This window comes from Manis javanica, chromosome 10 (genome assembly GCF_040802235.1).
Source record: "Manis javanica isolate MJ-LG chromosome 10, MJ_LKY, whole genome shotgun sequence".
In the NCBI taxonomy this organism is placed as follows: Eukaryota; Metazoa; Chordata; class Mammalia; order Pholidota; family Manidae; genus Manis; species Manis javanica.
In genome coordinates, this window is record NC_133165.1 from 72,399,591 (window position 1) to 72,426,523 (window position 26,933).

Sequence of the window (26,933 nt, forward strand, 5' to 3'; positions counted from 1 at the left end):
TTCAAAATGTCTGCCACGCAAGCATCACATGTATGGTTTGTGTGTGGCTTGCCTACCTGCCTACCTTCCTCCTTCCCCCTTTCTTTCATTCCTTCCTGTTTCTCCCCCTACCCTTTATCTTTCTTTCTCAGAAATCATAAAAGGGAATAGAGTTCCACATCTGGTTCAATAAGGAACAGGGATAGTGAGAATAAATCATAAACTATACTGCATTATTGGAGACAGCAGCTCAGAGCTACAGGTATCTCATCCTGCTGTGAAACAGGAGCTAGAGCTGATTTTCTCTAGCTCTCAAGAGGCAGCCTGAAGTGACTTACGTATTGTGTATCAAATGACGGTTTAATATGTAATGCTTTCCCCTACTCCCAACTCCTCAGCTAACTAGTCACTTCATCTTTTTAGAGTCTATCCCCTGATGATTTTTTTTCTAATTAGCTTCAGAGCCACAGACACTTGCCTAATTCAGATTGCCATTACCTCCTTCCTAGATTAATACAATTCCATCAGTTCCATTGTTCACTGGTCTTCAATCCATTCCTTGCATTGTAACTAGACATATTTTTCTCAATCACAAATCTGATAATGTCATCTCCCCTCATTCTATCCACCTCTTATCTTTCAGTGACTCCCTGATATGTTTTAGATAACTCTTTAACATAAGGCTGCTTTTAATAAACTCTGACTCATCTCTGGCCAACCCCCACCTTGAACTAGAGTTCAGCCAGAGTGAACTCCCTTCCGTTCTCCAAATCAGTCCTGTCTGTGTCTCCCATTAGAATGTAAACTCCACAAAAGCAGGGAGTGGATTTAACTTGCTCACAGTTCGATGTCCAATGCTTCGCCTATGAGTATGTTTGTTACTTGAATGATCACTGTGCGTAATGCTGCATTTTAATTTTGAGATAACTTCAATGTATTAATTTAAAATTTAAGAGCACTAAACAAATTATAACATCACCTGTGATCTACCCAGTCTAGGGAATCCTTGTGATATAACATATGTCAGGAGTTGTGCAAGGTGGGGAAATCACAAGGAAGATAAACTATCAGATATATGATAGCTCCACAGTCCTAATGCCCCTCTGTATGGAGAAAAATGTGCATCCACAGGAGATAAGACTGCATTAGGGGGTGTTACTCATGGTACCACTTACCCAGTGGTGGACTTACAGAGCCTTTAAAAGGACCAAAGAGACAAGCTCTCTTGGGCTTACCTGCGGGTGGGAGGGTAGGGAGGGAGAGGCAGTGTTACAGGAAATGAATGCTATACTTAGATTTAGACTCTCAGGATCTGGGCCTGAGAGGCAGAACCTCCTGGGTCATATCAACCATTAGCCCTTCATACAAATGCCCCTGCTCAGGAAGGAAGACAGAAAATATACTGGCAGCTTGAAACCCTGCATCTCCAGCCCCACAGAGTCCCAACAAAATCCAACATCTGGTATTAAAATGTTTGCCCACATACACACATAACTTACAATATAAAAATCACCAAGCTGGTATTGTTTTCCTTTTCTTCGTCCATGCTGATGACTATAAACATGTTTTTGAATAAAAGGAAGAACAGTTGTTCTAGAAGTAGAATGACAAAAATATGAAGTTATTAGCTTCTCTCAGAAGTAATGATCTTGAAAGTTATAACAATGTCTTACAGCATACCTGTTTTTCCCAAACTGCCGGTATTCATAAACTGTAAGGGACTGGTCATGAATAAAAAAGAACCCAATCAGTTCTCTGCAAGCATCGCGTCCATTTCTAGAAAAATAGATTAATGTCATAGACTTTCAAATGGGAAAATTTTCAAATTAAATAATAAACTAGAATTGTGCATGTCAGAGAGGGATGGCATAAATCCCTTGAATGTATGGCAATGGCAATGAGCAAGGGCTATAGGAAGCCATGGGGAAAACATGGCACAGCTTGTTCAAGTGCCAATTTAAGTAAGATGTAGATGCAGAAAAAAGCTTTATCTTACAGTGATATGAATATATTACAATGCATCTTGCTAATTATGTATAGTCTTTTAAGATAAAAGGCAGGTCTTTAAAAATGTTGAGCTTACAAGAAGCCACTCAAAGATATATAGTAATTACCTTTGTCATAGAAAGTTTAAAATCACTGAACAAATATGGTAATTTTTAAAAACTTTCTTTACCTTTAATATGCACAAAGAACATCAGCATTATGTATTACTGAAAGTTTGTAAGACTGAGATAACAGATTTAAGAATCACCCTCATTACTTCACTGCATTTATCAACAATCTACTGTTAATTTAAGCCATTAAAGTAAAATTTTAAAAAGCAGCTTACCCAAAGGTTGATTTTTAATTGGTTTACAATTTTCTAAGAGTAATACATCTCTTTAAAAGATTCACATCTTCGTTTAGTTTTGAAAGATGTCTTAAATTCACTTTTTAAATAACTTCTAATTGAAATGTTTTTCATAAAGGTGCATACTTTCCATCATTTTTGTAATGAATCAACAAATTCATTCTAAATTAACATTTTTCACTTAAATGTGATAAATTTAACTAATCTCAGTATTGCTATTTCTATTTGAAGAGGGAATACCTTCTTTGAATCACAAGTTTAAGAAGTTTAATATAAACACAATTACCTTGATATGATCCTACCATCAAATTGTACTTTATAAGAAAGCATATTTTCAGTTAATGTTGAATGGGTTCTTATCCTGTTAAGAAATACAGTTGTCAATAATTATTTTAAAGTTACCTACATTTGATGTAAATGATGACAATATAAAAAAATTGTTAATTGTTTTAAAATGCACAGGATGAATAAAGATGAAGTTATAAACCTTTTTCTTTCAGATCGCTAATTGTAGCAGACACAGAAGAAATAACCCTGAGATACAGTACATAATATATGTTAGAACATAGAGTATCAAGTGCCATGAAGGTAAACGTTGAACAGAGATAACACGTCCCACAGTGCTGCAGTGCTGCCCAACAGCAAGGCCAGCCCTCTTCTCCTTTGACGACCCTCTTCTTCCTCGACCACCACAATTTGCTTTCTTAGCCTCTTTCCATTAAAGGTGGCTAAGGGACCCAGTTCTGCCAATAAGCATACAGGAAAAACTGTCTTTTGTCCTGACAGGGTGGTATGGGAGAGTCGCTGTTCGTGGCCAGAGCAGGGGTGTGTTGCTGGGAGAGGAGCCGCCGCAGTGAGCAGGCGTCTGTGTCCGGGAGACCAGCGAGATCTCCAGAAAACCAGCCCAGAGCTGTGCCGTCACGGAGTCACTGGACTAAACACAACAGCTGCTCACCTGCAGGCAGCTGGTTAAATAAGAAAAATAAATCCTGAGTTGTTTAAGCCATTATTAGTCAGGTGTTCAGTTATGGGTAGCTGAAGCATTGCTTATGCAAAATAGAACAGTGGGAAAGAATGCTGGTAATAGCCTTGGTATCAGTCTAGCTATGAGACCTCAAATCACCTCATCTTTAGAGTCTTCAGATTATAACTTTACAAAGACTGCCAGTCCAAAAATTCCACTTAATAATATGAAGCAAGACCCAAATACGCACACTTTGGCACTCTTCAACTACTAATTTTCTTTATATTAAATCTGAAGTGTCAGTGACATATTTTAGTTCCTTTCCTAAATAATTTTATGAGATTCCCATAAAACTGCAGGTACAATGAAATTGCAGTACTGTAAATAGTAAGTAAATGGGTGGGACACTGAGATCTTGAAAAGTTACATCTCTATAAAAGCTATGGTCTCTATCAAAGGGAAGTAGGATACAGCAAATGAAAGCCTGCACACCAAATAAGAGTTAGTGAATACAGAGTGGAGCCGTGAAAGCTTAGTCATCTCAGTTCAGTTTAATCCACTAGTATTAATGGATTTAATGTGTTTACTGAATGCCCACTATGTGCCTGAAACTATTGTAAATGCTGAGAAAATAACAGCAGCAATAACAGCAACTATTTATTGAGAACTTCTTAGACACTAGTCATTGTTAAAGATCACTTTAATGTGTGCTGGTTCATTTAATGCTTGCAATAACTCTATGAAGTAAGTACTATTATCCCCATTTAACAAATAAATTTTACAGAGTCCCAGAGAGAGGTTAAGTCAATGGCCTAAGGACATACAGATAGTGCACAGCAGAACCAGAAAAAACCTTGCTCACAACCATTACATTATATTGCTTCTCAAAGGTGAATAGAGCTCAGTTTAACAGTGAAAGGTTGAAATAATAGCTTCAAGGAGTCTCGAGTCTTCTTGGAAAGATAAAATAAGTAAATAGGCATTTAAATCATAAAATGGAAAGCTCCATGTTGGGGTTTTAGGTATCAAATAAGTATCACCAATACTTCTCTCTATTCAAGTTCTCAACCAATATAGAAATAAAGGCATCAGGCAAAGGAAGACCAAAATATGAATTTTATTATTGATAAAGCTGTTGGAAACTATGGCTCAGGAACACAGAAACAATAAACTAAGTCCTTAAAACTAGAATTAAATAGCCTAACCCACTCATTCCCACTGGGGAGTGACCCCATAAAACTTAATGCATAGGGCAGAATGGGTACTTCTACAGGCGGCTGACTCCCCAGGGAGAGAGAGGAAGGGCTGTATTCTGCGTGCCAATTCCTGCTCCTGACTCCATGGAGCAGAATCCGCTCCTCCTCCTCTGGGAAGAATGACTAGGAGGGGTGAAGTCCATACATTTAATCATTCTAATCATAATTTTAAAATCATGGGAGTTTTTCATGGAACTAGACTAACTAAATCTAAAATTTTTATTGAAGAGGAAAGGGCCTAGTATGCCAAGATAATGTGGAAGATAAACAAGCCATAGGTATTTAATATAAACAATACTAATTAAGACAGGATAAAATTGGTGTAGGTATACACAACAGGTAGAAGAGCCTGAAGAAAAAGCCTAGAAACCAACCAGGCATGTAGACAACTTGGTATATGACATAAATGGCATTACAGGTCAGAGGGATAATGAGTCTGTGGTAGGCAGAGATTTCTTAAAGATGATACAGAGAACACTAACAATAAATGGAAAGATTAATAAATAGGTCTGTATGAAAATTAGGAACTCCTGTTTATCAAAAAGCATAATCAAGAGAATTAAAAGGTGACCACACAGTAGGAAATGATATATCTAACAAATATCAGTGAAAGAGGACTTGTAACTAAAAAATACAAGTTTCACAAATCAGTATGAAAAAGATGACTCAAGAGACTTGAACAGAAATTTGGTATAAGAGGATTTCTAGATGGCCACATACATACATAAAATTGCTAAACACCATCAGTCTCCACTGAAATGTAAATTAAAATCACCAGTACAAAATGAAAGCTAAATGAAAAATAAGAACTAAAATGAAAAATACAGACAACAACAAGCCCTGGCAAAGATATGGTGCAACTCTTACTGCTACTGGCAGGAGTGTTATTTGCAACAACCACTTTGGAAAACTACTTGGCAGTCTTTTTTAAAGTTGAACATATTTACAAATAGTCTAGTGATTCCACTTTTAAGTATGTAGTGAGCAGAAGTGAGTACAAAGGTTCACCAAAAGACACACACAAAAGTTCATGGCAGCACTACTCATAAACAGCCAAATGTCCACTGACATCTGGGAATGAATATGTTGTGGTGTATCTATACAATACTAAACAGCAATGAGTATAAAGGGCGACTACAAGTAACAACATAGATAAAATTCACAAACATAATGTCAAGAAGCCAGATACAGATTTCAAATTTTGTGATTTATTATAAGGTTATAATCAGGCAGTTCATAATAGAGAGGTTAACCTGGCATGGCAAAGAAAGTGAATAGTAACTGGGAGGCAGCACTGAGGGTACTTCTGGGGTACTGGTAATGTTCTATTTTTTGACCTAGAAACTTGATACATGAGTATTGGTTAGTTTGTGAAAATCCCTATGCTATGTACTTACACTGTGTACATTACACTTCATGAATGTACATTTTATTTCAATGAAAGTTTACTTTAAAAAAGAAAGGTTTAGATATGTGGTAGCTGTATGATGGCCCTCCAAAGATGTTCATGCCCTAAAGCTCAGAACATGTAAATATGTTCACCTGTGTGATACCATAAAAGGGACTTGGCATATATGATGAAACTGAGGGACTTGAGATAAGGAGGTTATCTGGGATTATCCAGGTAGGTTCAGTACAATCATAAGTGTCTTCATAAAAAAGCAAATGGTTATGTGACCATTGGAGTGTCAGAGTAATATAACAGAAAGACTTGACCAGCCATTGCTGGCTTAGAAGATGCAAAAGGCCAGGAGATGGTCCCTTCCCTGAATCCTCCAGAAAGAATATAGCCCTGTCAACACCCCGATTTTAGACCTCTGGCCTCCAGAACTGGAAAAAATTAAATTTATGTTGTTTTAATTTGTTGGTGGCAATTTGTTACAGCAGCAGTAGGAAATTTATACAAGGTATCTGCAAATGCTTAAAGATACGGAAACAAAGGCTTCCAGAAAATAGGAATGAGACTGCGAGATAAAAATTCTAAGTAAGTACAATCTACAGCAGCTGGAAAACATAAAAGAACTGCTGCAGGAACTGGTGGATTTTCTTCATCTGTTAGAGGTGAGGCTAGAGGTCAGCTGCCAGTGAAGTTGTTGAGAGATCCGAGGGGACTGCACAAAAAAACCGTGAAGCACATGCCGGCCCCTCACTTTTGTAAGCTACAAATTAAGTGCAAAACAACAACAATAACTTTTAAACAATACTAATTTTGAGTATATCAATGAAATTCAGCCAATATATATACTGTGCACATACAAATGTTTCAGTTACTATTATATTCACATTTACATGTATTATCTCCTCGTGTTGTGGCTATTATTCCTAAATCACAAATAGAAAATGTGAAGGGCAAAGAGAACAAGGTAATGCCCCATTATCCTAAATTGGCAGAACTAGGGGCTGAACTCCAAAAATTCCACATCCTGTTATCTAAAAAAAGACAAAAACAAGCAAAAAACAACAAAAACATTCAATTCAAAATAAAGTACATTAAAAAAAATAAATTTAGAATATACTACAACTTCGCTTTATATAATTAAAACCTTACTTTGTTTCATGTAGTGTTCTTTTCTTAAATCGAAGAGATGCCATCTTTGAATCTGGAAGGATATGAGCACTTTCTTGTTTCTCAATGATTAAATTTTGTTCTGGATCACTGATTACAGCCCTGTACAGGAAAATACAAAGCCTGACAATTATATGTGATAATGCATAGCTCTAGTATTAACATATTTATAAGCAGCTGGAAAAGCTCATATATAAATGAAAATTTACACTATTGTCAGAATTATATTTTTAGAGGTATTAGATGAAAACATTCAGTAATTCAAAAATATAATAAAGTAATATGCTTGCCTATCTCTTTTTACATAAGTGCAATCTAAACATAAATTGAAATTTCTGAAAGAACTCAGAGCCTCATGTCTTCCTCTTACTATTCTTTAAACAAACAGACACTGTGCTAGTAACTTCTGAATAAAGATAAGAATCAAAGTAAGCAAGCAGCCTTACAGATTTCTGGGGAAAAGCATTCCAAGCAGAGGGGAAAGTAAGTGCAAAGTACCTGACTCAGAAGTGAGCCTGGTATGTTTCAGAGTGAGAGGAAAGCTGAATGGCTGGAGGAGAGAAGATGAAAGAAATAAGTAGGAAAAGGTGTCCAAGTTCTAATGGTGGGCAGGATCATGTAGGGCTTGGGAAGACTATTATTGGCACCAATTTTTCAGCACACCTGGTCCACATCCCTGCCTGGCCTCATTAATAGGTGTAGTCTACTCTTCACCCTTTGGCTTTGAGCTTAACTATTTGACTTGCCTTGGCCAATTACAGATCACTGGGCCTCCAGGGATCTCAACTGAACTAACTCTGGCAAGTGTAGGTTGGCTGGGAATCTGCTCATCTAGGATGATCTAGTCTGAGTGGCTCTGCTGCATTTGTAGAGGTATCTTCTTCCTGAGACCAGTGGGTCCTGACCAAGCTGTGTTATTCTCACAAAGATGGCAGAAGCACAAAAAGGCAGAACAAAACACAAGAGGTTTCTTAAGGCCTAAACTCAGAACTGAGATCATTGCTTTTGCTAATATATAACCTGCCAAAGTAAGTAAAAAATAAGAACCACTCAGCCAAGCCTCGCCTGGACAGCTGGCCTGAAGACACATGAGCTCTAATTAATGATTGTAAAGTTTTGTGGTGATATATAACTAATACATAGGTCTTTCAGCTTTTACTCTGAGATGGGAAATTACTAGAGGGTTTGAGCTGGCTTGCTTTTTAATAGACTGGCTCTGGCTTCCAGGTTGAGAAATTAACCAATGAGGAGCAAACAAAGAAACAATGAGTTCAATTAGAAAGTGGCTGAAATAATCCAGGAGACAGAAGATAATAGTGTGAACAAGGATGATGGCAGAGGAAGTAAATTTATCTTGATGGTACAATTTATCCTATGCCGATAAACTGGATATGGGATTTGAGAGAAAGAGGCAGATCAAAGAGAAGGAGAGTCATCACCAAGATTTTAGGCCTAAATTAAATTGAAGGGGAATGGAGTTGCCCTGGAGGAAAATTAAAGAGGATTTTGTCATGAGGGGAAGGAAGGGAAGAAGTTTAAGGATCACAGATTGTAAAATGTTACACTGGAATCTTAGATTAGGGAAACATTAGTGTACAGATGGTTTTTAAAGGCATGATACTGAATGAAATCACTTATGAAGTAAATGTAGACAGTCTAATTGAACCCTGTATACTTCCACATATAAAGACTGGGGAAATTAAGAGGAACCAGGAAAAGAGACTAAGGAGTAGAAAGGAGGAGGGGAGCCAGCAAATATGCTGGGCAGGAAGACAAGTGGAAAAATGAAAAGTGTTTCAAAGAAAAGAAAGATTTCAATGGAGACAGTGCTGCTGATGCATCAAGTAAACACAAACTGAAAAATCACCATTAGCTGAAGAGAAGTTGTGGGGGCATGGTGGGGGTGAAAAGATAAAGTGGGATACACTGATGACTGTAAGTATAATTATTCCAAAAAATTTACAGAAAAACATGCATATCATTTTCTCTCTCTACCACCTAACAGTATTTTTGGCAAAGCTAAACTTGTCTTACTTCTTCCTTAAAGACTTCCTAGACTATTCTAACCTCTTCTGAAATCCTACAGTATTTATATTTGTCATGCAATTTAGCAAAGCTTTATATATTAAATATTAAAACTTTATATAGTTTTCTAAGATTTATGAAACTTTATATAAGGTTTTAAAATTCTTGACAATTAGTCCCACACTTCTCAAACTGTATACGAAGTCTCTCTGGAACCACAGGGAACGCACAGGGACACTGCAGGATGTTTTAATTTTTGAGGGTAACAGTGATACTCAGTATTTGTTGGATACCATACAAACTGCTAGCTCAAGGTAATTCACAGTTTCAATAAGAATCACTACATGTGTTCAGTAATGTCACATCTTTGCAGAGCTGGGTTTTCTACAGTTGTTATGATAAAAAGTAAGTGCCATGTAGAATAGGAAGTGAGGGTGACAGCATTCTAAGTGATTCTGAGGTTTCACAGATTCTGCAGCTCCTAACAGGTACATATATCTTGTTAGTAATTCTGACTATTTAAGAATTAAATAAAAATATTTTTTCTTTCCATTTGTGTGTATTATCTTTTCAAATGGCCATTAAATTTTTGGGAGGCAAATACTTATTAAGTTGTTTAGACAAAAATGCTTAATAAATATAACTAAAAGGTACTCCTATTGACCTAGGAAAATTACTAAAACACCATGAGTGCAGTAAACAGAGAAAGTTTGGGAACCTCTGAGTTAGCTGCTTGCTGACTGACCAAGGATATGGGTGTCATGCATAAAAAAGAGATTTAATGAAAACTTTCTGAACTGATTTCTATTACCAGTTATTCTCACCTAGATAAGTTGTCTATCATCACTTGTTCTTCAACAGTCTGTTTCTTCTTCTGTGCAGTCACAATTTCCTGAGAAAATAGAGAGTATGTCATTGTCCATAAGGCAGAATAATACAATAGTGAACACACGAGCCCTAAAACATAAACATTTCCTATATTCATCATTACTACATTTAAATTCCAATTATGTAATGTAAAAGCACCATTTGTTTTCTAAAAAGTAATGCACTTAAATTTCAGTAGAAATCATCACAGATTTCCACAAGCTGCCTTTGCATTTTACGGAGTCAGAATAAAGGAGGAAGAGACTATAACATTTCTCCCCTTGAGAGATGCACAGCAAAAGGCATTCTTAGCCTGCTCCAGAATGAATACCAACAAGCACACAGTTTGATCTACAGCTATTCACAGTAGATGAGGCAGAAACGGAATTTGAATCATTCAGACATATATCAGAAATCAAAACAAAAATGCCTCCTGTCATTAAAATTACAATAATCTTTTTTGTGCATATGCTTCATTAATAATACTTGATCAGCTTTTCTTAGTGACTGGTTTGACTGAACTGTCTTCACACTATTTTTCACTCTTCCAACCCATCTGAAAGTATTTTTACTACATTTTAGGTCATATTGAATTGGAAGATGTGTAATGATTCAATTCCACTGAGATAGTCATACAATTATAATCACTAAAATGTTTCTTTTTTGAAGAGTAAATAAAAAATTAAGAAGTGAAAATAAAGCTTGTTCTATTTTTGGAATGAAAATTCCTGTCATCCCCACTGAAATCAAGTAAGGTAATATAGCTTGATAGGGGTCTGTTACCTTAGGAGAGTGCTCTGTTTGAAACTGACACAAAATTCAAATAAGAATGACAAAGAGCATATCACAGAAACAAAAAGCAGAAACTCAAAGAAACCTGGAAAAGGTAGGTACAATTAATGAAATATTAGTCTATAAATGAATTTAGTTGCTTTGTTTGGTAGAAATTCAAGATACATAGTTTACACACCCAAATATGCCCCATATAAAGTTCATATCATTGAATACATAACTTCATCTTGTGTTCTCTAAGCTCCTGACATCGTATAATGATTTTTATTTAGTAATAAATTAAAACAGCAATTAAAAAGCCAAAAAAATTATATGACTTACAAGTAAGTATACTTGTTAGCTTAAGAATGATTTAGAAAGTGGACACTGACTAAAACATGAAATTATAAAGAGAAAAGATCTACATCAGCCAGAACACAGATGTAAAACACATAAGCAAGCAAAAGAGGTGTGATAAGCATCAGAGATCCCATGCAGAAACCCCACCTTGAGCGCTGACATTTATGATGGCTTATACTTTGTAGGAAAGGTTAGAACCATTCTCAGGCATATTAATTTAGAAGACTGTGTAAACATAAAGCAAATTAGAAGTGGAAGTCACACTGATGCAAAGGAGCTTGTAACACTGAAAATCATAAGCAAACCAGAAAAGATGAACATAAAAAACATAGGTTCACTGCTTCTGTTATTCAGTTAAGTAGTTAAAAATTAAAACAATTCTACATACATTTAAAAAATAAATTGGTACTAATTTCAAATGCATTCTAAGTTTACTCCCATAACCATTTCCTTGGGAAAAAAACAAGATAAATGAGTGTTAACACAGTAACATAAAATGTTCTTGATGGTGAATGTGATATATTGCCACTAACAAAATAAATATAAGGAAAAAAAATCTACTACACCCAGATGACTTTGAATTATATTAAGATCATTATTACTCAGTGGACCATAAGTATTGGTAACATTCATTTCAAATATAAGTTCAGGACTTTATCAAAATGAGCCTTATTAAGGGGGACTTTTGCCTTATAAAGGGGCTTTTTGATTTTTAGGATAATCCTGGTGATACTCCTTATTCTATAAACATAAATATGTAAACAATAATAGGCATGGAAAACAATGTATATGTGATTTTAGTAAAAGAACTGTAGCAAGTTACTAACTTGGGACATCCAGAGAACATTCAGTCCACCTGGTCCAGAGATTGGTTACACACTGCTGTCAATTGAGAATGTCCTGATAATGGATGACTGACATCCAAATAAAATATATATTGAGTTTCTCTTCAATGAGATAATGATAACCTAACTAGCTAAATCCATGTTGTTTTATTATTATGTAGGCTACCTAAACCAGAGTTTTCCCAATTTTTGAGCCCCCTACACTGGTACTTCATCAATCCAGTAGAGGGGTGCCTAAGATATTAGTCACCGGGGAGTGTCTGGTATGGCCAGTGGACTCCAACTTCAAGCAGTGTGGTCTTACCCAACGACATCAAAGAAATGTTATTATTATTTATATGTACCAAAACCGATCTAAGCTATCTATACTCATCAACAATTTAATTGATTTTGTAAAAGATATAATTTAAAGTTAATATTGAAAGTTTAGAGTTTTGCTTCCTTTCCTTAAAAAAAAATAAAATAAGATTACTTTATACCTGCCCTTTTCCTTAATTGGCCTGAATTTCTATAGTTTTGTTAACTTAGGATTTTTCAAGAAAATAACCAGGCTACTTACTGTGGAGGGAGGAGCTATGTCAAATATACCCACTGATAAAAACAGCAGCCAATTAACATTTTAAATAGTATAAACTAAATTTTTACAAACTCTCAAAGATTCAAGACAATTTTTCCAAAGTAAATATACCAAACATCAGTCATTGTAAAAATGAGGACTCAATTGCATATTAATGAATATTCACTTCAGACCAACTTCAGTGGTTGCAATTATTTTTTCAATTACAAGTCTGTAAAATGCTGGAGGGCAGATTATCTTAACAGCTTTTCAAAGAAGTAAAACTACTGAAAACTTACAGCTTCAGATTTTCTTGTTCTCCATGGTGCCCTGTAAGTATTGTCTGCATAACCCTGCTGTAAGAGGGCTTTTCTATCCAGAGTTGTAAGATTATCCATGATGGCTTCTTCACCTTGTACACACTATACATGAAAGCAATAAATGAATTCTCATATGTTTACTCAGAATATTTGTTTCAAATGAAATAAAGTCTTAAATAACCACTAACACATTAGTGGTTATTTGTGTAAGGGTTAATAGTATAGGCTCTGACAATCGATTGTATGTTTGAATCCAGCTCTTCTAAATTTCTAGCTAGATGACCTCTGTGCTTTCATTTATTCTTATTAATAAGAGTAGCTACACACACACACACACACACACACACACACACACACAAAGATTAAATGAGATGACACATGTCCAACACTTCTAAAAGTATCTGACATACAGTAAGCATTAAATAAAAGGTGGCAATTATTATAACTATTATTGTCCATTTGAGTCTTTGTAAAGTTAATAAATGTGAGCATGTCCACTCCTTTTAAAATTAAATTTGGAAGTAAAGTACTAAAATACAGGAATACAGGTGTACCTTTCAAGGTAAAGGATCTTTTGGGATCCTAAAGAGAGAAACACTAGATTTTTCTCTGAATATAAAATGAGTTATATTACCTTAACAACAACACAACTGTCCCAGTAGGATAGCAACTGTCAAAATGGTAAGAGTTCAAGGGTTTTTCCTGCAGAGTTTGTTCTTACTTTAGATCTTCCTTGAAAGATTACACTCCATCTTCAAACTCTACTCTGTCTTCATGACCTTTGATTGCTACACAAAATTTTTTATTATACATTTATGATTTGTTCCTGCTTCTCCTGCTACAAGTTCCATCAGGCAAAAACTTTGTCATTTTTATTGCAATGTCCCTGGTGCCAGACCAGGATGACACATAGAGAGCACTTGATAAATATTTACTCAATGAATAATGAATTTTGTTTTAGTATTAATTATTGGAAAATTAATTTATGAAGATAGTTTATAATTTATTTACCCAATAATATATTTGTTTTTCTTATATAATGGTTTATTATTAAGACATTTAGCATTATATTATGTAAATTAAGCAGACCAAATGAACATATGTGTTTGAGTATAAGCAAAGTATTATGTTTATGTTGGAAGAAACTTTCAAAAGAATTTTGTTAGTTTTGGCTTGTTTATAATCTTTTACAAAAGGGAAAGAGTAACATATCCGCTTGGTATCTCAAATTTAACCTCCTCAAACCAGACTTCCTGATGATCTTCTCCACCCTTCCAATTGCTCAGGCCAAAAACCTTAGTCATTCGTCATCTTCCCTCTCTCTCAAGTCTACAACCAATCCAGCCGCAAACATTCCCAGTCCTGCCCCACAAAACGATCTAGAGTCTGGCTGTCCATCAGGACCACTCTTATCCAAATCTGCTGTTACCACCTTATCACTTGTCTGGACTACTGCTGCCATAGCTTCCTCAAAACTCCTCCTGCTTCCATCCTCATCCTGTTCTCAATCAAAGCCTCTCAACAGAACAATGTAGCTTTCTGACTCGGAGTAAAAGGCAAAGTCCTTATGTGGTCTGCAAGGCCTTCCTGACCTGCCTCCCCACCCATGAACTCTGACCAATCTCCTCTCTCTCTCCTGTGCAATTCCTCCCTCAACCACATTGTCCTTGGAATTTCTTAAACACTTCATGCCTATTCTTACTTTATGACCCTTTGAGTTTACCCTAACTGACTTGCTTCTCAACCCCTTTCAGACGTTTGTGTGCTAAAATGCTACCTCATGGGGAAGATCTTCCCTGGTAATCCTGTACAAACGGCACCCAACCTCAACCCCTGGCCTTCCCAGCTCCCTTCCAGACACAGCCTTTACCACCATCTGTCATACTAGATGGTTAATTGATGATTCATGCACTAATTTTTTTTTTCTTGCCAACTCCTTCCATTATAATATGGGTTCTGTAAGGACAGAAATTTTTGCCTATTTTACTCACTGACTACCCCTAGTACCTTGCGTATAGTTAAATATTCAACAAGTATTTGCTGGAAGAATAAACAATGAATTGATGATCATTTCCAAATGATTATTTCTAAATGATTAGGGTGGACATTTCTAAAACAAAAAGGTGTTTTTCCTATTTTTAGAGTTGGTGAAAAACAATATATCTGGAATAATTAATAAGTACAATTAGGGTATTAAGATTATTTTCTGTAAAATTGAAGTTTAATGATCTTTATGCTTTATTAAAGATGTATTACATATATTTGTATATATAATTTTACATCTTTGTTAGTAAAACAGTTTGGTAGGAGATTCATCACCTTTTCATATTAAATGGAAGGAAAACTCAGCAAAGGAAATTTGCTATTAGAATCAAACAGAGTGGAACTTTTATTTTACTGTTTGATTTATTACCAGTTACTGTTTGACTTACTGTCCTAGATCCTATATATATCTATCTTTAGCTTTTCTTTATAAATAAAGAGAATAAATTTACATGTTGTTCCCTTCTTTAAAGAAGGGCTCACATTTCCGATATTAGGATCTCTTTTACTCCCAAAAATTGCTTCTCCAGTATTAATTAATATAATTGTAATAGGACTTACTAACAGGCCATTTATACAGCAGTGTTGATTCTCATAATGGTATACACTAAAAAGGCATTCAATAAGTTGCTTGAACCCTTAAGTATAAGATTACATGTAAAACCAGTGCTTTTTTGTGACTACAAAGAACATATTAATAATTTTATACATTTAAATGTGGGTTAAAAAAATTAAAAAAATTAAAACTGTATCTTTTCCTGAGGAAGATATATATATGTATATATTGGTTTATATAAAATATTTCTTTATTCTATGTAAATATTTACCAATCATATGGGAAGATGCAAACAAAATTTGTTCCTCTCTTAAATTAAAAGTCCTCATTTGAACTTGTCTTTAAGGAAATCAAAGTTTTGCTTTAAGGTATTTTGAACTATTTTTATGCAGCAAATAAAGCATGTGTTACTGAAGCCTTCATTCTTTTTTTCAAACATTATTGCAGTGATATAAATATCAGATGGCAGATCCTACAAATAATACATGGCCAGATGCTAAAGGGTTATGAAATTATCCTGCCTACTATTATAGATACTAGATTATTATATTTGTGTGCATCTGTTTAGATCTGAAATATTTGTTTTAAGATAAATGAGACCAAATAATCCCCTAACTTCTGTTACCCTTTCAACTAAGCAGCACATGATTAAATTAGGTATAGATAATTCCTACATTGATTAGAAAAAATAGCTGATATGCCACACCTACTTACAAATTAATCATTTTTTTTTTACATACAGGAAAATGCTAAGCAAATACAATCATCAAACTTTCCTGAAAATACATTATTCTTATAAAAAAGTTAACTAAATTAAGAATTGTACCCACTGTTCTTTTCTTTATGGGCACTTCACAAACATTTCTTTCCAAAATTCAAGATTGACCTTTTCTGTGTGCTGATGGAAAGCCATTAAATTTATTATGTTTACTTTGCTTTTATGTTCATGAATGGTGAATTTACATGTAATTAATATTAAATGAAAGCATAACAATTTTAGCAATTCATAATGTTTAAAAACATCTCCCAAAATAAGGCAGAAGATAATGATGGAGTAGTGACAGTTTTAGAATAAAACAGGGTCACTATTAAAGTCTGAAATCACTTTCAACTTTAAAATTTAGACTGTAAGAACAACAGAGTTCAAGTTTTGTCAAAACTGCTATATAATATTGTCTTATTTCCAATACCGAGGCAAATTAATAGCTTCTAACAGAGAAAATATAACTAGGTCATGTGGCTAGAGTTTTCACATCTGAAAATGGTGATAATACCCCTTTAGGGTCATTATGAAGGATAAATTAGTTAGTTAAAGTAAAATTCTTAAAATAGTCCCTGGAACACAGAAATAAATATAAGCTATTATACTTATGGTGACTAACAGCAAGGTACATAAGACAAAAAAGTTTTTGCAATACAGGTATTATTTTTTATTTTATTATAATTTTATAAAGCCTTAAACACTACCTTGTCATCTATCTTGTTTCTTGGAGACTGTTGATGTGTGATATTTGATTTTGTCTTTTCTGCATTTCTCTGGCTATACTCTTTATATCCCTCTTTCATTTCAGTTTTGTATTGCTGATATTTTAGCTTATATTTGTTTGTTGTTTCTGGCAAATTTTCAGGTATTATATCCTCCTCCTAGAGGTAAAAAAAAAGTATGGTATACACTAGAAAAAATAAAAATAATTATTAATTTTCCTTATTAACATTCACAGGCTTAGGCTTGTCATTTGCCTTACTGTTTATACCTAAGAAACAGACCATTACAGTCGAACAATCTATGTTCTAAACAGAGATGATATTTAACACATTTAATAGGTATAGCATCAATGAGCAATGAGCAGACAGAATTGCTCAGAAAGGGCAAGAGCCTTAAACAACAGTAAGCTTGAATGTACCTTGTTTCCCAGCTGAAGATCAGTTCTGGTTATAAAATATTCTGAAGAGACAAAAAATGACTTTCTTCTTCTTAGGAGTTTTAGTTAGGCCTTTTATTCCTGCCCCAGAAAAACTCCATTGTCAACCATTTCTTTCAGAATAGTCTTAGGAATTAGAGATTACTAGTACTGAGAAGTGTGGTTGGCATTTCTAGAATATTATGATTCAACCTTCTAGTATTATTTGGTTCCCTGCCACAGTTCCATGGGAGTGAAAGATAACAGAGTCAGTGCATAATAGAAACCTAAAAAGAGTACCAAGCAAATACAAGTGATAGTCACTCCAAAAGGAGAATAAAACCAGTATAGCCCTTGAAAAGTATTGGTTACATCCAAGACTAAGCCAGAGGAGAAGGGTGAGGCAAAGCTTTAGGGTGGCAACTATAGCATGATACATATACTATGATACTATTGGTGCATTTATCCAGAAGAATATTGAGGAGAATATTATGAACAGAGTCAGCTACAGAAGAAAGACAAAGACAGAAAAAAATACTTTAGAATACTGGTCAAAACATGTGTTAATTACGTGAAATACAGCACTAAATGTTGTTTGAAGTATAACTATGTCCTGAGGAGAACCCTGGAACAAGTTTAGTTACTTACTACTCCACAGTATCCTAGTAGTCTAGAGTTTGAGCCAGTTTCTAAGAGATTAATCTTACATTGTTAAATTTGCAAGATATGATCTAATATTCTGCCTTATTTTTAAAATTCCTGAATTCTTTACTAGGATAAACCTGCACTTTATCAATTTTATAAGACATTTAAAAAATACCATGCCTCCGTGAGGAAAAAAAAAATGTAAAGCAAAGTAAAATTACTTCACCAATATTATTGTTTGGGATGTTAAAATATAAAATATTTAAAACCAGACAAGATACAGACTGAATATAATGAAATTTTTGGATTAATTATAGTGCTAAATGGACACTATAATTCTAAAAGTTGGTAATAAGAAATAAATACTAACCAGTTCACTTAGATGATGATGAGAAGATGGTTTTTGATGTAATGTGATCCAATGAAGAGCAGAAGATGACTTTGGTGGGTTAAAATGAATATGCGCTGTACTAAGTGGAATATTTGAAAATTTATCCTAAAAATAAAATTAAGGAATACTCATTATATGCTATATGTCATATTGTGTTCAAATGTTTATTTTATTAAATACCAAGTAAAAATTACCTCATCATCAGAATCAATAAGGCTTCCCAAATCAAGTCGTGGGACCCTGAAAAAAATAATTCACACATCCCATAAAAGAGAGACTATAGTCGCAAATCATATATGTTACATCTTATATACAAAGATACACTGAAGCCAATGGTATACTGCCATCTACTCATGATGACAGGCTTTTGTTAAATGTTCAATAATTTTTGAACTGGTTGTTAACACAGCATTATTAAAAAATAAAATTACATAAACATAATTAGGTTATATTAAAAACAAAGGTAATAAGTACTTAAGGTCATCACTTCTTGATAATTTTACTGTACTTCACTGTTATCTGTGTTCTAGAGGTTATTTTTATCTATGGTTATCTGTGTGGTAATACAATGGTGAATATCTCTCTCCAACTCTATGTTCAGTCATGTTACATAGCCTGAAATTAGTCATGGTGGAATTATTACCATAGAAACTGGCAAATGCTACTTTGTTATTTTGTTGATTTTTTGAGATTTATAAGAGTGATGGAGAAAATATTAATAGTGCAGATTAAACTTAAAAGTATATCATGTCTGTAGCTGTTACATTGTAAATAACAAAAAAACCTGAAGAAATATGTTTTAGTATTAAAAACTAGTACTTGATTCAGCAAAGAAATCACTCATGTCACTCAACCAAAAATGAAAGTATTAACGAGCATTCATATTGGAGCAGCACTGGTTTGTCATTTGAAACCATAAATTAGCTAAAGATACAAGTTTGGCAAAAACACAGGATGCATTCTGTAAGAGCCAATTGGCACTAATGAACTTGGAATAAAAAGTTTATATGTATTTTACTATTAGTAAATTGATTGCTAAATATTGCAGCCGTTCTATCACTAAAGTTCATAATCAAGTTAAAATATACTTATTTATAATTAACAAGTAGAATTTTTAATAAACTCATAGACTTTCAGAAACCCAATTATTAAACATCTACCAGCATAAAATTGACTGCTGTTACACACTCAATATCTTATATTTGATGCTTGCACTTCATTCTAATCTGTCTAGATGCCCATACAGGTATTGACTGTTAGAATTATAAGAAATTACTGACACTTTCCCATTTTTAATCTATGAAAATGTCAGTTTTATAGGTTCAGCCTAATAAATTACTGAATTTTAAATTTCTTTCAAGTCTAAAATATTTGAAAGAATAAAAATAATATCCTTCCAAATCTTAAAAGGCAGAAATATAAAATATAAAACATAAATTAATGTATTCTATTCTAAAAATAACACAATATTAATAAGATTGATAAAATTGTCATACTCCTCAAGATAAAATTAAAGCACAGATACAATTTCCATTAAATTCATTTTGACTACCTCTAGCATAGTAATTTTCAGGCCATCCACATGCATATAAATTTTTCTGTGATTTACAGCCATAGCTATATATGTAACTTTGCTTTCTTTTTTTACTTGTCAATGTATTATAAATATTTGCCCATTAATCAGCTCAAATGTGAAGGATTGTGACTTACACAGGTAGGCAAGGATTCTGGATTGTCCATGATTTGGAGGTCCACCCTTGCTTTAATTAAAAAATAAAATTATTATGCATATACCTTTTATACTTTAAAAAATAAGCAATGAGTCAATGCAATAAAGCCAGTTATTTTTCTCAGTAAACTTCATGTAAGAAATATTTGTTTAGCCCCTCCCTACTGTGCTTGAAACACAGAAATGGGATGATAAACAAACAACATAGATAATCTTTGTCCGCATAGCACTCTGTCTTCTGGGGAAGACATGCACTCAAACATGGAATAGTGTGAAAAAACATGTGCTATGACAGAGCAGCTACACATAGCATGTGTACCCAACCGAGTCAAGGGAAATGAGGAAGTTTTTCAAAACAAAAAAGTCACTTTAAGTTGAACTCTGAAGAACAGGTAAGGAGTCGGCCAGATGAAGAGAGAAGGGACAAAACTGTTCCAGCCAGGAGAAGTGTGTGTTGCACCGGCCCACGGGTAAGAGCCAGTGGATCACAGGTACTGGTATCAGCTTGGACTTGAGATTGGCATTTCAGGTTGGAGAGGGTCGTGGGAACCTTTAAGGCGTAGCCAGTCAGTTAGAAGCACAGGTAAAAAACCTGGGCTTGTACCTGACATATGAAGTGTGGGGTCGGTGGCTGCAGTCTTTTAGGACAGAACCCTTAACCTGTAGAACCTGATGCTTTCTCTGGGTCAACGGTGTCAGAAGTCAGTTGAACTGAGCTGAATTGAAGAAGGACACCCAGCTGGTGTCAGAGCATTCTTGTTGAAGATGGGTGAAAATCCCCTTCCCTCACTGCAGTTGTATGTTCAGAATGTGAAAAGAGGCCCTGACCCCACAGAGGCATTGCCTTCCCATTATCAGCATCCCACACCAAAGTGGTACATTTTACAATGGATGAACCTAACTTCTTACATCATTATCACCTAAAATCCATAAATTACATGAGAGTTCACTCTTGGTGTCATACACTATAGATTTAGGCAAATTTTTAATTATATGTATATTATCTTTTTTACTTTTCATTATAAGCTATTTCTATGTTACTTCTTAAAATTACTTTTATGTCTACCTAATGTTCCATCTAAAGGTTGTATCATAATTTATCTAATATTTCTCAATTGCTACATATTTTTCAGTAATTTTTTTTTACTATTTAAAAAAAGTACTTAAAGAAATACTGTTTTTCATTTGGCTTTTTCCATATTTTGGATTATTTTCTTAGAACAGATTTCTAGTAATGGAACTATTTGCATCAAATACTTTACAAATTTTTATAGCTCAAAAAACATTGCAATCTCATTTCCAAATATATGGTACCAGTTTACTATGCACCAACTCTAGTTCTGAGTATTCTCAATATTATGTTTTGCCTCTAATAGAGGCATAAAGATATATCATTACGTTAATTTTCATTCCAGTGATTGCCAGCAGGGTTGAACAACTTTTTATAGTCTTACCTCCTAAACATATTTATCAGTTGCTGGTATTTGTAATAATTGAACTATTAAATACCATTATTTTAAAAAAGTTATGTATCATTTCTCACTTCTAATTCTAGCTTTTAGAACACTCCAGAAATGGTAGCTGATAACTACAATATTGATATTTTGCTGGTAAACTTTAAGAGACAATAACCTAGATATCTAGGAAGACTTTTAATTAGGGAAGAAGAGTTCTAAGACAAACATAAACTTGCTCCCGGACTCCACCACTAGCTGGATCTTCCCGATAGAACACCTAAGGCATTACAATTGTAAAGGAAGATATTTGGGCAGAAAGAGGTAATTACAGAAATCCTGTTTTAAAAAACTTAAACCTTGAATTTTTCCTAACAATCATGGCAACAGTTGAAGCCTCCATAATATAACCAAACAATCACTGGGAAAAACTATAATACTGTATTTGGCATTTTGACTAGACAGAAGGCTGCTCTGATCCAAATTATCACATAATTCAGATTTATTGTGAACCATAAGAACCTCAAATCACTAACTCATTCACATAAGGGAGATCACTGAACGCAGAGTAAGAGTACAGATCTTGAAGTCAGAACTGGAGTTCAAAATCCTGGCAAGTCACTTAATCTCTAGAAGCCTCAGTTTTTCCCTATCTAAAGCAGGTTAATATTATACTTACTGTGAAGGTCAGCTGGAAGAATTAAGTGATATAAATTATTGAAACATTTATCATGGTGACTGACCAACAGTAGGCATTCAATATTTGGAATAATAAGAATAGCAAGGGCATATACATCACTTTTATGTATTTCTAAACAAAAATTTATATTTACCCAATTCTGTAGTAATACAGGGACATGGTAGCTTTAAACTTAACACTTAACTTAATCAATGACATGTACAACAGTGATACTATAATGGTTGAGAAGAACCAAGTCCTAATAATAGGAGCCCAGATTCTCCTGCTATCTGACACAAAATATATATTGATATTTTCTTCTTCTCTCTACTCTTTTTATATCTTCTATGGACATATGTAATTTTTAAAGTAGTAAGAAGAAAACAGTAATAAGTTAATTTTTAAAAATAAAACAAATTCAAGCAGTGACCAAATTTCAAGTAGTGATTATCTTCAACTTTGGTCATTCAGTTCTTCAACTCTAAGAAATATTGATCCTTAACATTTATGAGTACAAGCAGTCATAAAAACATGAAGAAAGGAGTCAGCAAATTATTTAATGAGTTGTCCTACAGGAGGAAAATTATATAGCATACATACCTGCAGCGGCTTCTTTCTTCCAGAGAATGGCTGAATTTGACTCACAGGAGAAGCAGCAACTCCTTTAACCTCTAAATCCATTCAAATTCATGTATTTATCATGCTGTAGACTTTGAAAAAGATAAGATAAATATGATAATTTTCACTCTAATTTTAAATATGCCGTACAAATTGCATAATACTACCATATAGAAAGAAATCATGTGTTTAATCACTTTTTTCAGCACAGTCAACTTTTTGTGAGGAAAAAGTAGTCTGAATAATGTTCCCACCCCTCACTCCCTGCTCCAACAAGTGTCTGTATCCTAATCATGTTACCTTACAGGACAAAAAGGCCTTTTCAGATGTAATTAAATTAAGGTTCTTGAGATTTGGAGATAGATTTTCCTGGATTATCTGGTGGGTCCAGTATAATCACCAGCGTCTTCATACAAGGGAGGCAGGATGTTAAGAGGGAGAAAGATGTAAGGATGGAAGCACAGGTCAGAGAGGGGCGAAGATGCTACACAGCTGACTTTGAAAATGGAGAAAAAGGTCATGAGCAGTCTCCAGAAGCTGGAAGAGGCACGAGGCGGATTCATCCCTGGAGCCTTCAGAAGAAACCAGCCCTACTGACATCCTGATTTTAGCCCTGTAGGAATCATTTTGAACTTCTAACCTCTAGAGCCATAAAATAATGAATTTATGTTATTTAAACCACTAAGTGTGGTAATTTTTTACAGCAGCAATAGGAAGCAAGTGCATGTAACACTTCTCTACCATGAAGTGATAGTAATTTATTTTCTTTACTCTTTTTCTAAACTTTTGTGAGTTTTGATTTTGCCACAGTAGGCTGATGAAAATATTTTTAGCAAATAGTATCCTTTATCTAATACAAAGTATAAAATGGAGTGAATGGTTGAGTTAGTAATTATGAGGTGATAGGTAAAAATGCTTGCAAGAAAATGTTGAAAATAATCAACTTGCAAAGAAAAATAAAAAATCAGAGGGGTATCTCACTCATCCAAATTTTGTATATTTTACTCTTCAACCTTCTGTTAGCAAGGGTACATCTGTTTTAAATGATTAATTCATACTTTCCTTTTCTTATTTTTTATTGAAGTATGGTGAATATACAGTATTATATTGGTTTCAGGTATACGTGACATATAGTGACTCGACAACTGTGTTAACCATGAAATACTCACCAGAGTTAAGTATAGTTATCACAATACTTTCTTTTTCTATTATTAGACTTGCATTTATTTTAATAGTGTACTTTTTAAGGAAAGAGAGCATGACATAGTACCAGCTAGGAATCAAATAGACTAATACTAAAATTCTCATTTTAGACACCTCCCCATAATAGCTAAGAACTTAATTTCTGAGCCAATATTTCTAACATGTAAAATGAGTGAATGTTAGCACCCCTGTCACCCCTCTGTTATCATGTGAGACATGATTAACACTCAATACACTGTAGCTGTCGTCATTATTATTAAAATGTAATTTTATTTTATGCCCAATGAAATCCTCTTCTTTAGAGATACCCCAGTTCCTTACTAATTTGCATATATGATTCCCTTCACCCCATTTACAAAGCTCCCCCACCACTAAAAGCTTTATATCCTAAGTCTAGAATTCTATAAAAGTCAAGTAAGTACATTTTTTACCAACCAACAGAAGACACATTCTGAAAAACATAACAAATCGTTTAATTTGGAAGTGCTTCTACAGTGCCAGCAGATGGCTTTCTTTTCAGAGATATATTTTGCAAAGAAGCAATTTTTTAAAAGTTTTTATTGATTTGGTGTGGGGTAAGGGGGTGGTTTGCTTTTAATCACAGCACAGAAGCTGTAGTATTCCTGGGGCAATTAATGGGCAAGAACCCCCAGCTGAGACAGGGATGCTGAGTAATCAGCTAAGTGATTTTCTCCACACATTAGCCTAATTTATACTTCACACAATTATTTATATCTTAAAACCTACGATAGCCACTTCAAATCACTATAGATCACTGTAATTCTTTCTCAAATAATAAAAACAACACAAATAAACCCTCAAATTTCCAGGTCCTCCTAGCCCTGTACAGGCATGAGGGTCATCACTTTTCACTACAAGTAGCTCGTACTTGCGACTCCCTAATAAACTGTCAAGACCACAAAGTTTGTTTGGTATCTCATGCTCTTAATACAGCAGATACAGGCATACCGTGAAGATACTGGGGCATTGGTTCCAGACCACTACAATAAATCATCACAATAAAGCGGATCAAATTTCATAAACTTGATAAAAATTTAGAAAGTATAAATAAAAATTTAGTAAGTATTTGTTCAATAAGGGAATTCAGTCAGTTCAGAGTTATTTTAGAGCTCTGCCTATCTGGGATTAAGGGACTAAGGTGGGGCACAAGGTTCAGCCAAGCTGCCTAACCCAACAAACTGGGTGAAGACCAGGTCCCCCCGGGAGGACTGCCAAAGGTATAAACTGGAGCGACCTCACTCACAGCCCTTCCGAGACCCCTGCAGACAGGACGGGCGGGAAGGGCGCAGCCCCGGGCCAGGCACCGCCGCCCCGGCCGCGTCCGTAGGTTGCCTGGCAACAGGCGCCCAGGGGCCGGGTCTCCAGACCTCCCGCGCTTCCAGGACCCGGTCGTCCTCCCGAGGTCCTCGCTCCTCCCGTGTACCCGTGGGCTGTGTGGGCCGTTCCTCCTCCTGTCCAGCGCACCCTGCGGCCGCCCCGCCACCCCGCGGAGGCACTCACCGGAACACCGGAGGTGATGAATGTTTGTAACAGTCTCCAAGCCTGCTCCTGGGAACAGCTTCAGCTCTTCTGAATCCTGGCGGGGAGTCGGAGCGGACTCACCCGTCTGAGCTCTGTGCAGGGAGACAACCAAAGCCGGGCGCGGATCAACGGCGCGGTTGTGCAATTATTCAATTAAGTAAATTCTATTTAATATTTGATACAGCGTATACTGGGTATTCAGCTCCTGGCTGATGTTTTGAGGTGGAAAAAATTTTAAGCATATGCTGTAATGCCCATTCTCAAGGAACTTACAATTATTTTAAAAGATTGCAGCACAGTATTATAGAGAGATATTGATATTACTCTAAATGTGCACATACACACATATACATATATATGATCATATAATTACATATATAGCTAGACATAGATTATAAATTGAAATATTGATATAGTGAAACAAAAACAGGCCTATCAATAAAGAAACGTCCATTTTATTCTTCTTCATTTTATTCCTCACAATGTCTTTAGGTATCAACTCATCAATAAAAGGAAATATCTGATTTGAGATAATTTCTTAAGTTCCATGCCACTCTAATATGCTGTAACTTTCCTGATTTACAGAGCTAAGTATCAGAAGCCTGTTAGAAAAAAAGATCTTCTGAAGACTAATCCAGTTCTCTTCCCACAGAATCATGTGTCTTCTCAGAATTAGCTTCTATTAAAATATATGTATCTAAATTTTCAGGTTGGAGCTAGTTTTGGAGCAAAAATACAAACACATTTTTAAAGTATAAAAAAAGATGAAGTCAGTGGATAGAAGGTAATCACTCCTACTTCTTCCTTGTATTTCATAAAATTCACCCCCCCCCCACAGAAAGAAAAGCAAAAATAAACTGAAAAAAAAAAAAGGAAACAAAACACTAAACTTCAATGGGTTTTTTTTGGTATCATTAATCTAAAATTACATGAGCAACACTGTGGTTACTAGACTCCCCCAGTTATCAAGTCCCCACCACATACCCATTACAGTCACTGTCCATCAGCATAGTAAGATGCTATAGAATCACTACTCGTCTTCTCTGTGCTATACTGCCTTGCCTGTGCCCCCCCACTACATTATGTGTGCTAATCATAATGCCCCTTTTCCCCCTTATCCAGCTCTTCCCACCCATCCTCCCCAGTTCCTTTCCCTTTGGTAATTGTTAGTCCATTCTTGGGTTTTGTGAGTCTGCTGCTGTTTGGTTCCTTCAGTTTTTTCTTTGTTCTTATACTCCACATATGAGTGAAATAATTTGGTACTTGTCTTTTTCCACCAGGCTTATTTCACTGAGCACAATACCCTCTAG

General features: G+C 34.9%; 1 protein-coding gene across 5 annotated transcripts in view; it reads right to left on the minus strand.

Annotated features, from left to right (window-relative positions):
- The window catches only part of CAPS2 (calcyphosine 2), a 41,628-nt gene extending 15,903 nt beyond the window's left edge, over positions 1-25,725 (minus strand). Inside the window, exons 1-12 of one of the 5 annotated variants that reach the window (XM_073213333.1) lie at positions 25,603-25,725; positions 22,861-22,970; positions 20,109-20,158; positions 18,593-18,638; positions 18,378-18,503; positions 16,929-17,105; positions 12,842-12,964; positions 9,968-10,035; positions 7,101-7,220; positions 2,619-2,693; positions 1,660-1,755; positions 1,479-1,572 (exon numbers count right to left, since the gene is read on the minus strand). In XM_073213333.1, the coding sequence (XP_073069434.1) occupies positions 1,479-1,572; positions 1,660-1,755; positions 2,619-2,693; positions 7,101-7,220; positions 9,968-10,035; positions 12,842-12,964; positions 16,929-17,105; positions 18,378-18,503; positions 18,593-18,638; positions 20,109-20,158; positions 22,861-22,941 (1,056 nt within the window). In that variant the 5' untranslated portion in view covers positions 22,942-22,970; positions 25,603-25,725. The other 4 variants (XM_073213334.1, XM_073213335.1, XM_073213336.1 and 1 more) reach the window with 4 other exon arrangements.
- Positions 25,726-26,933: the final 1,208 nt, after the last annotated feature.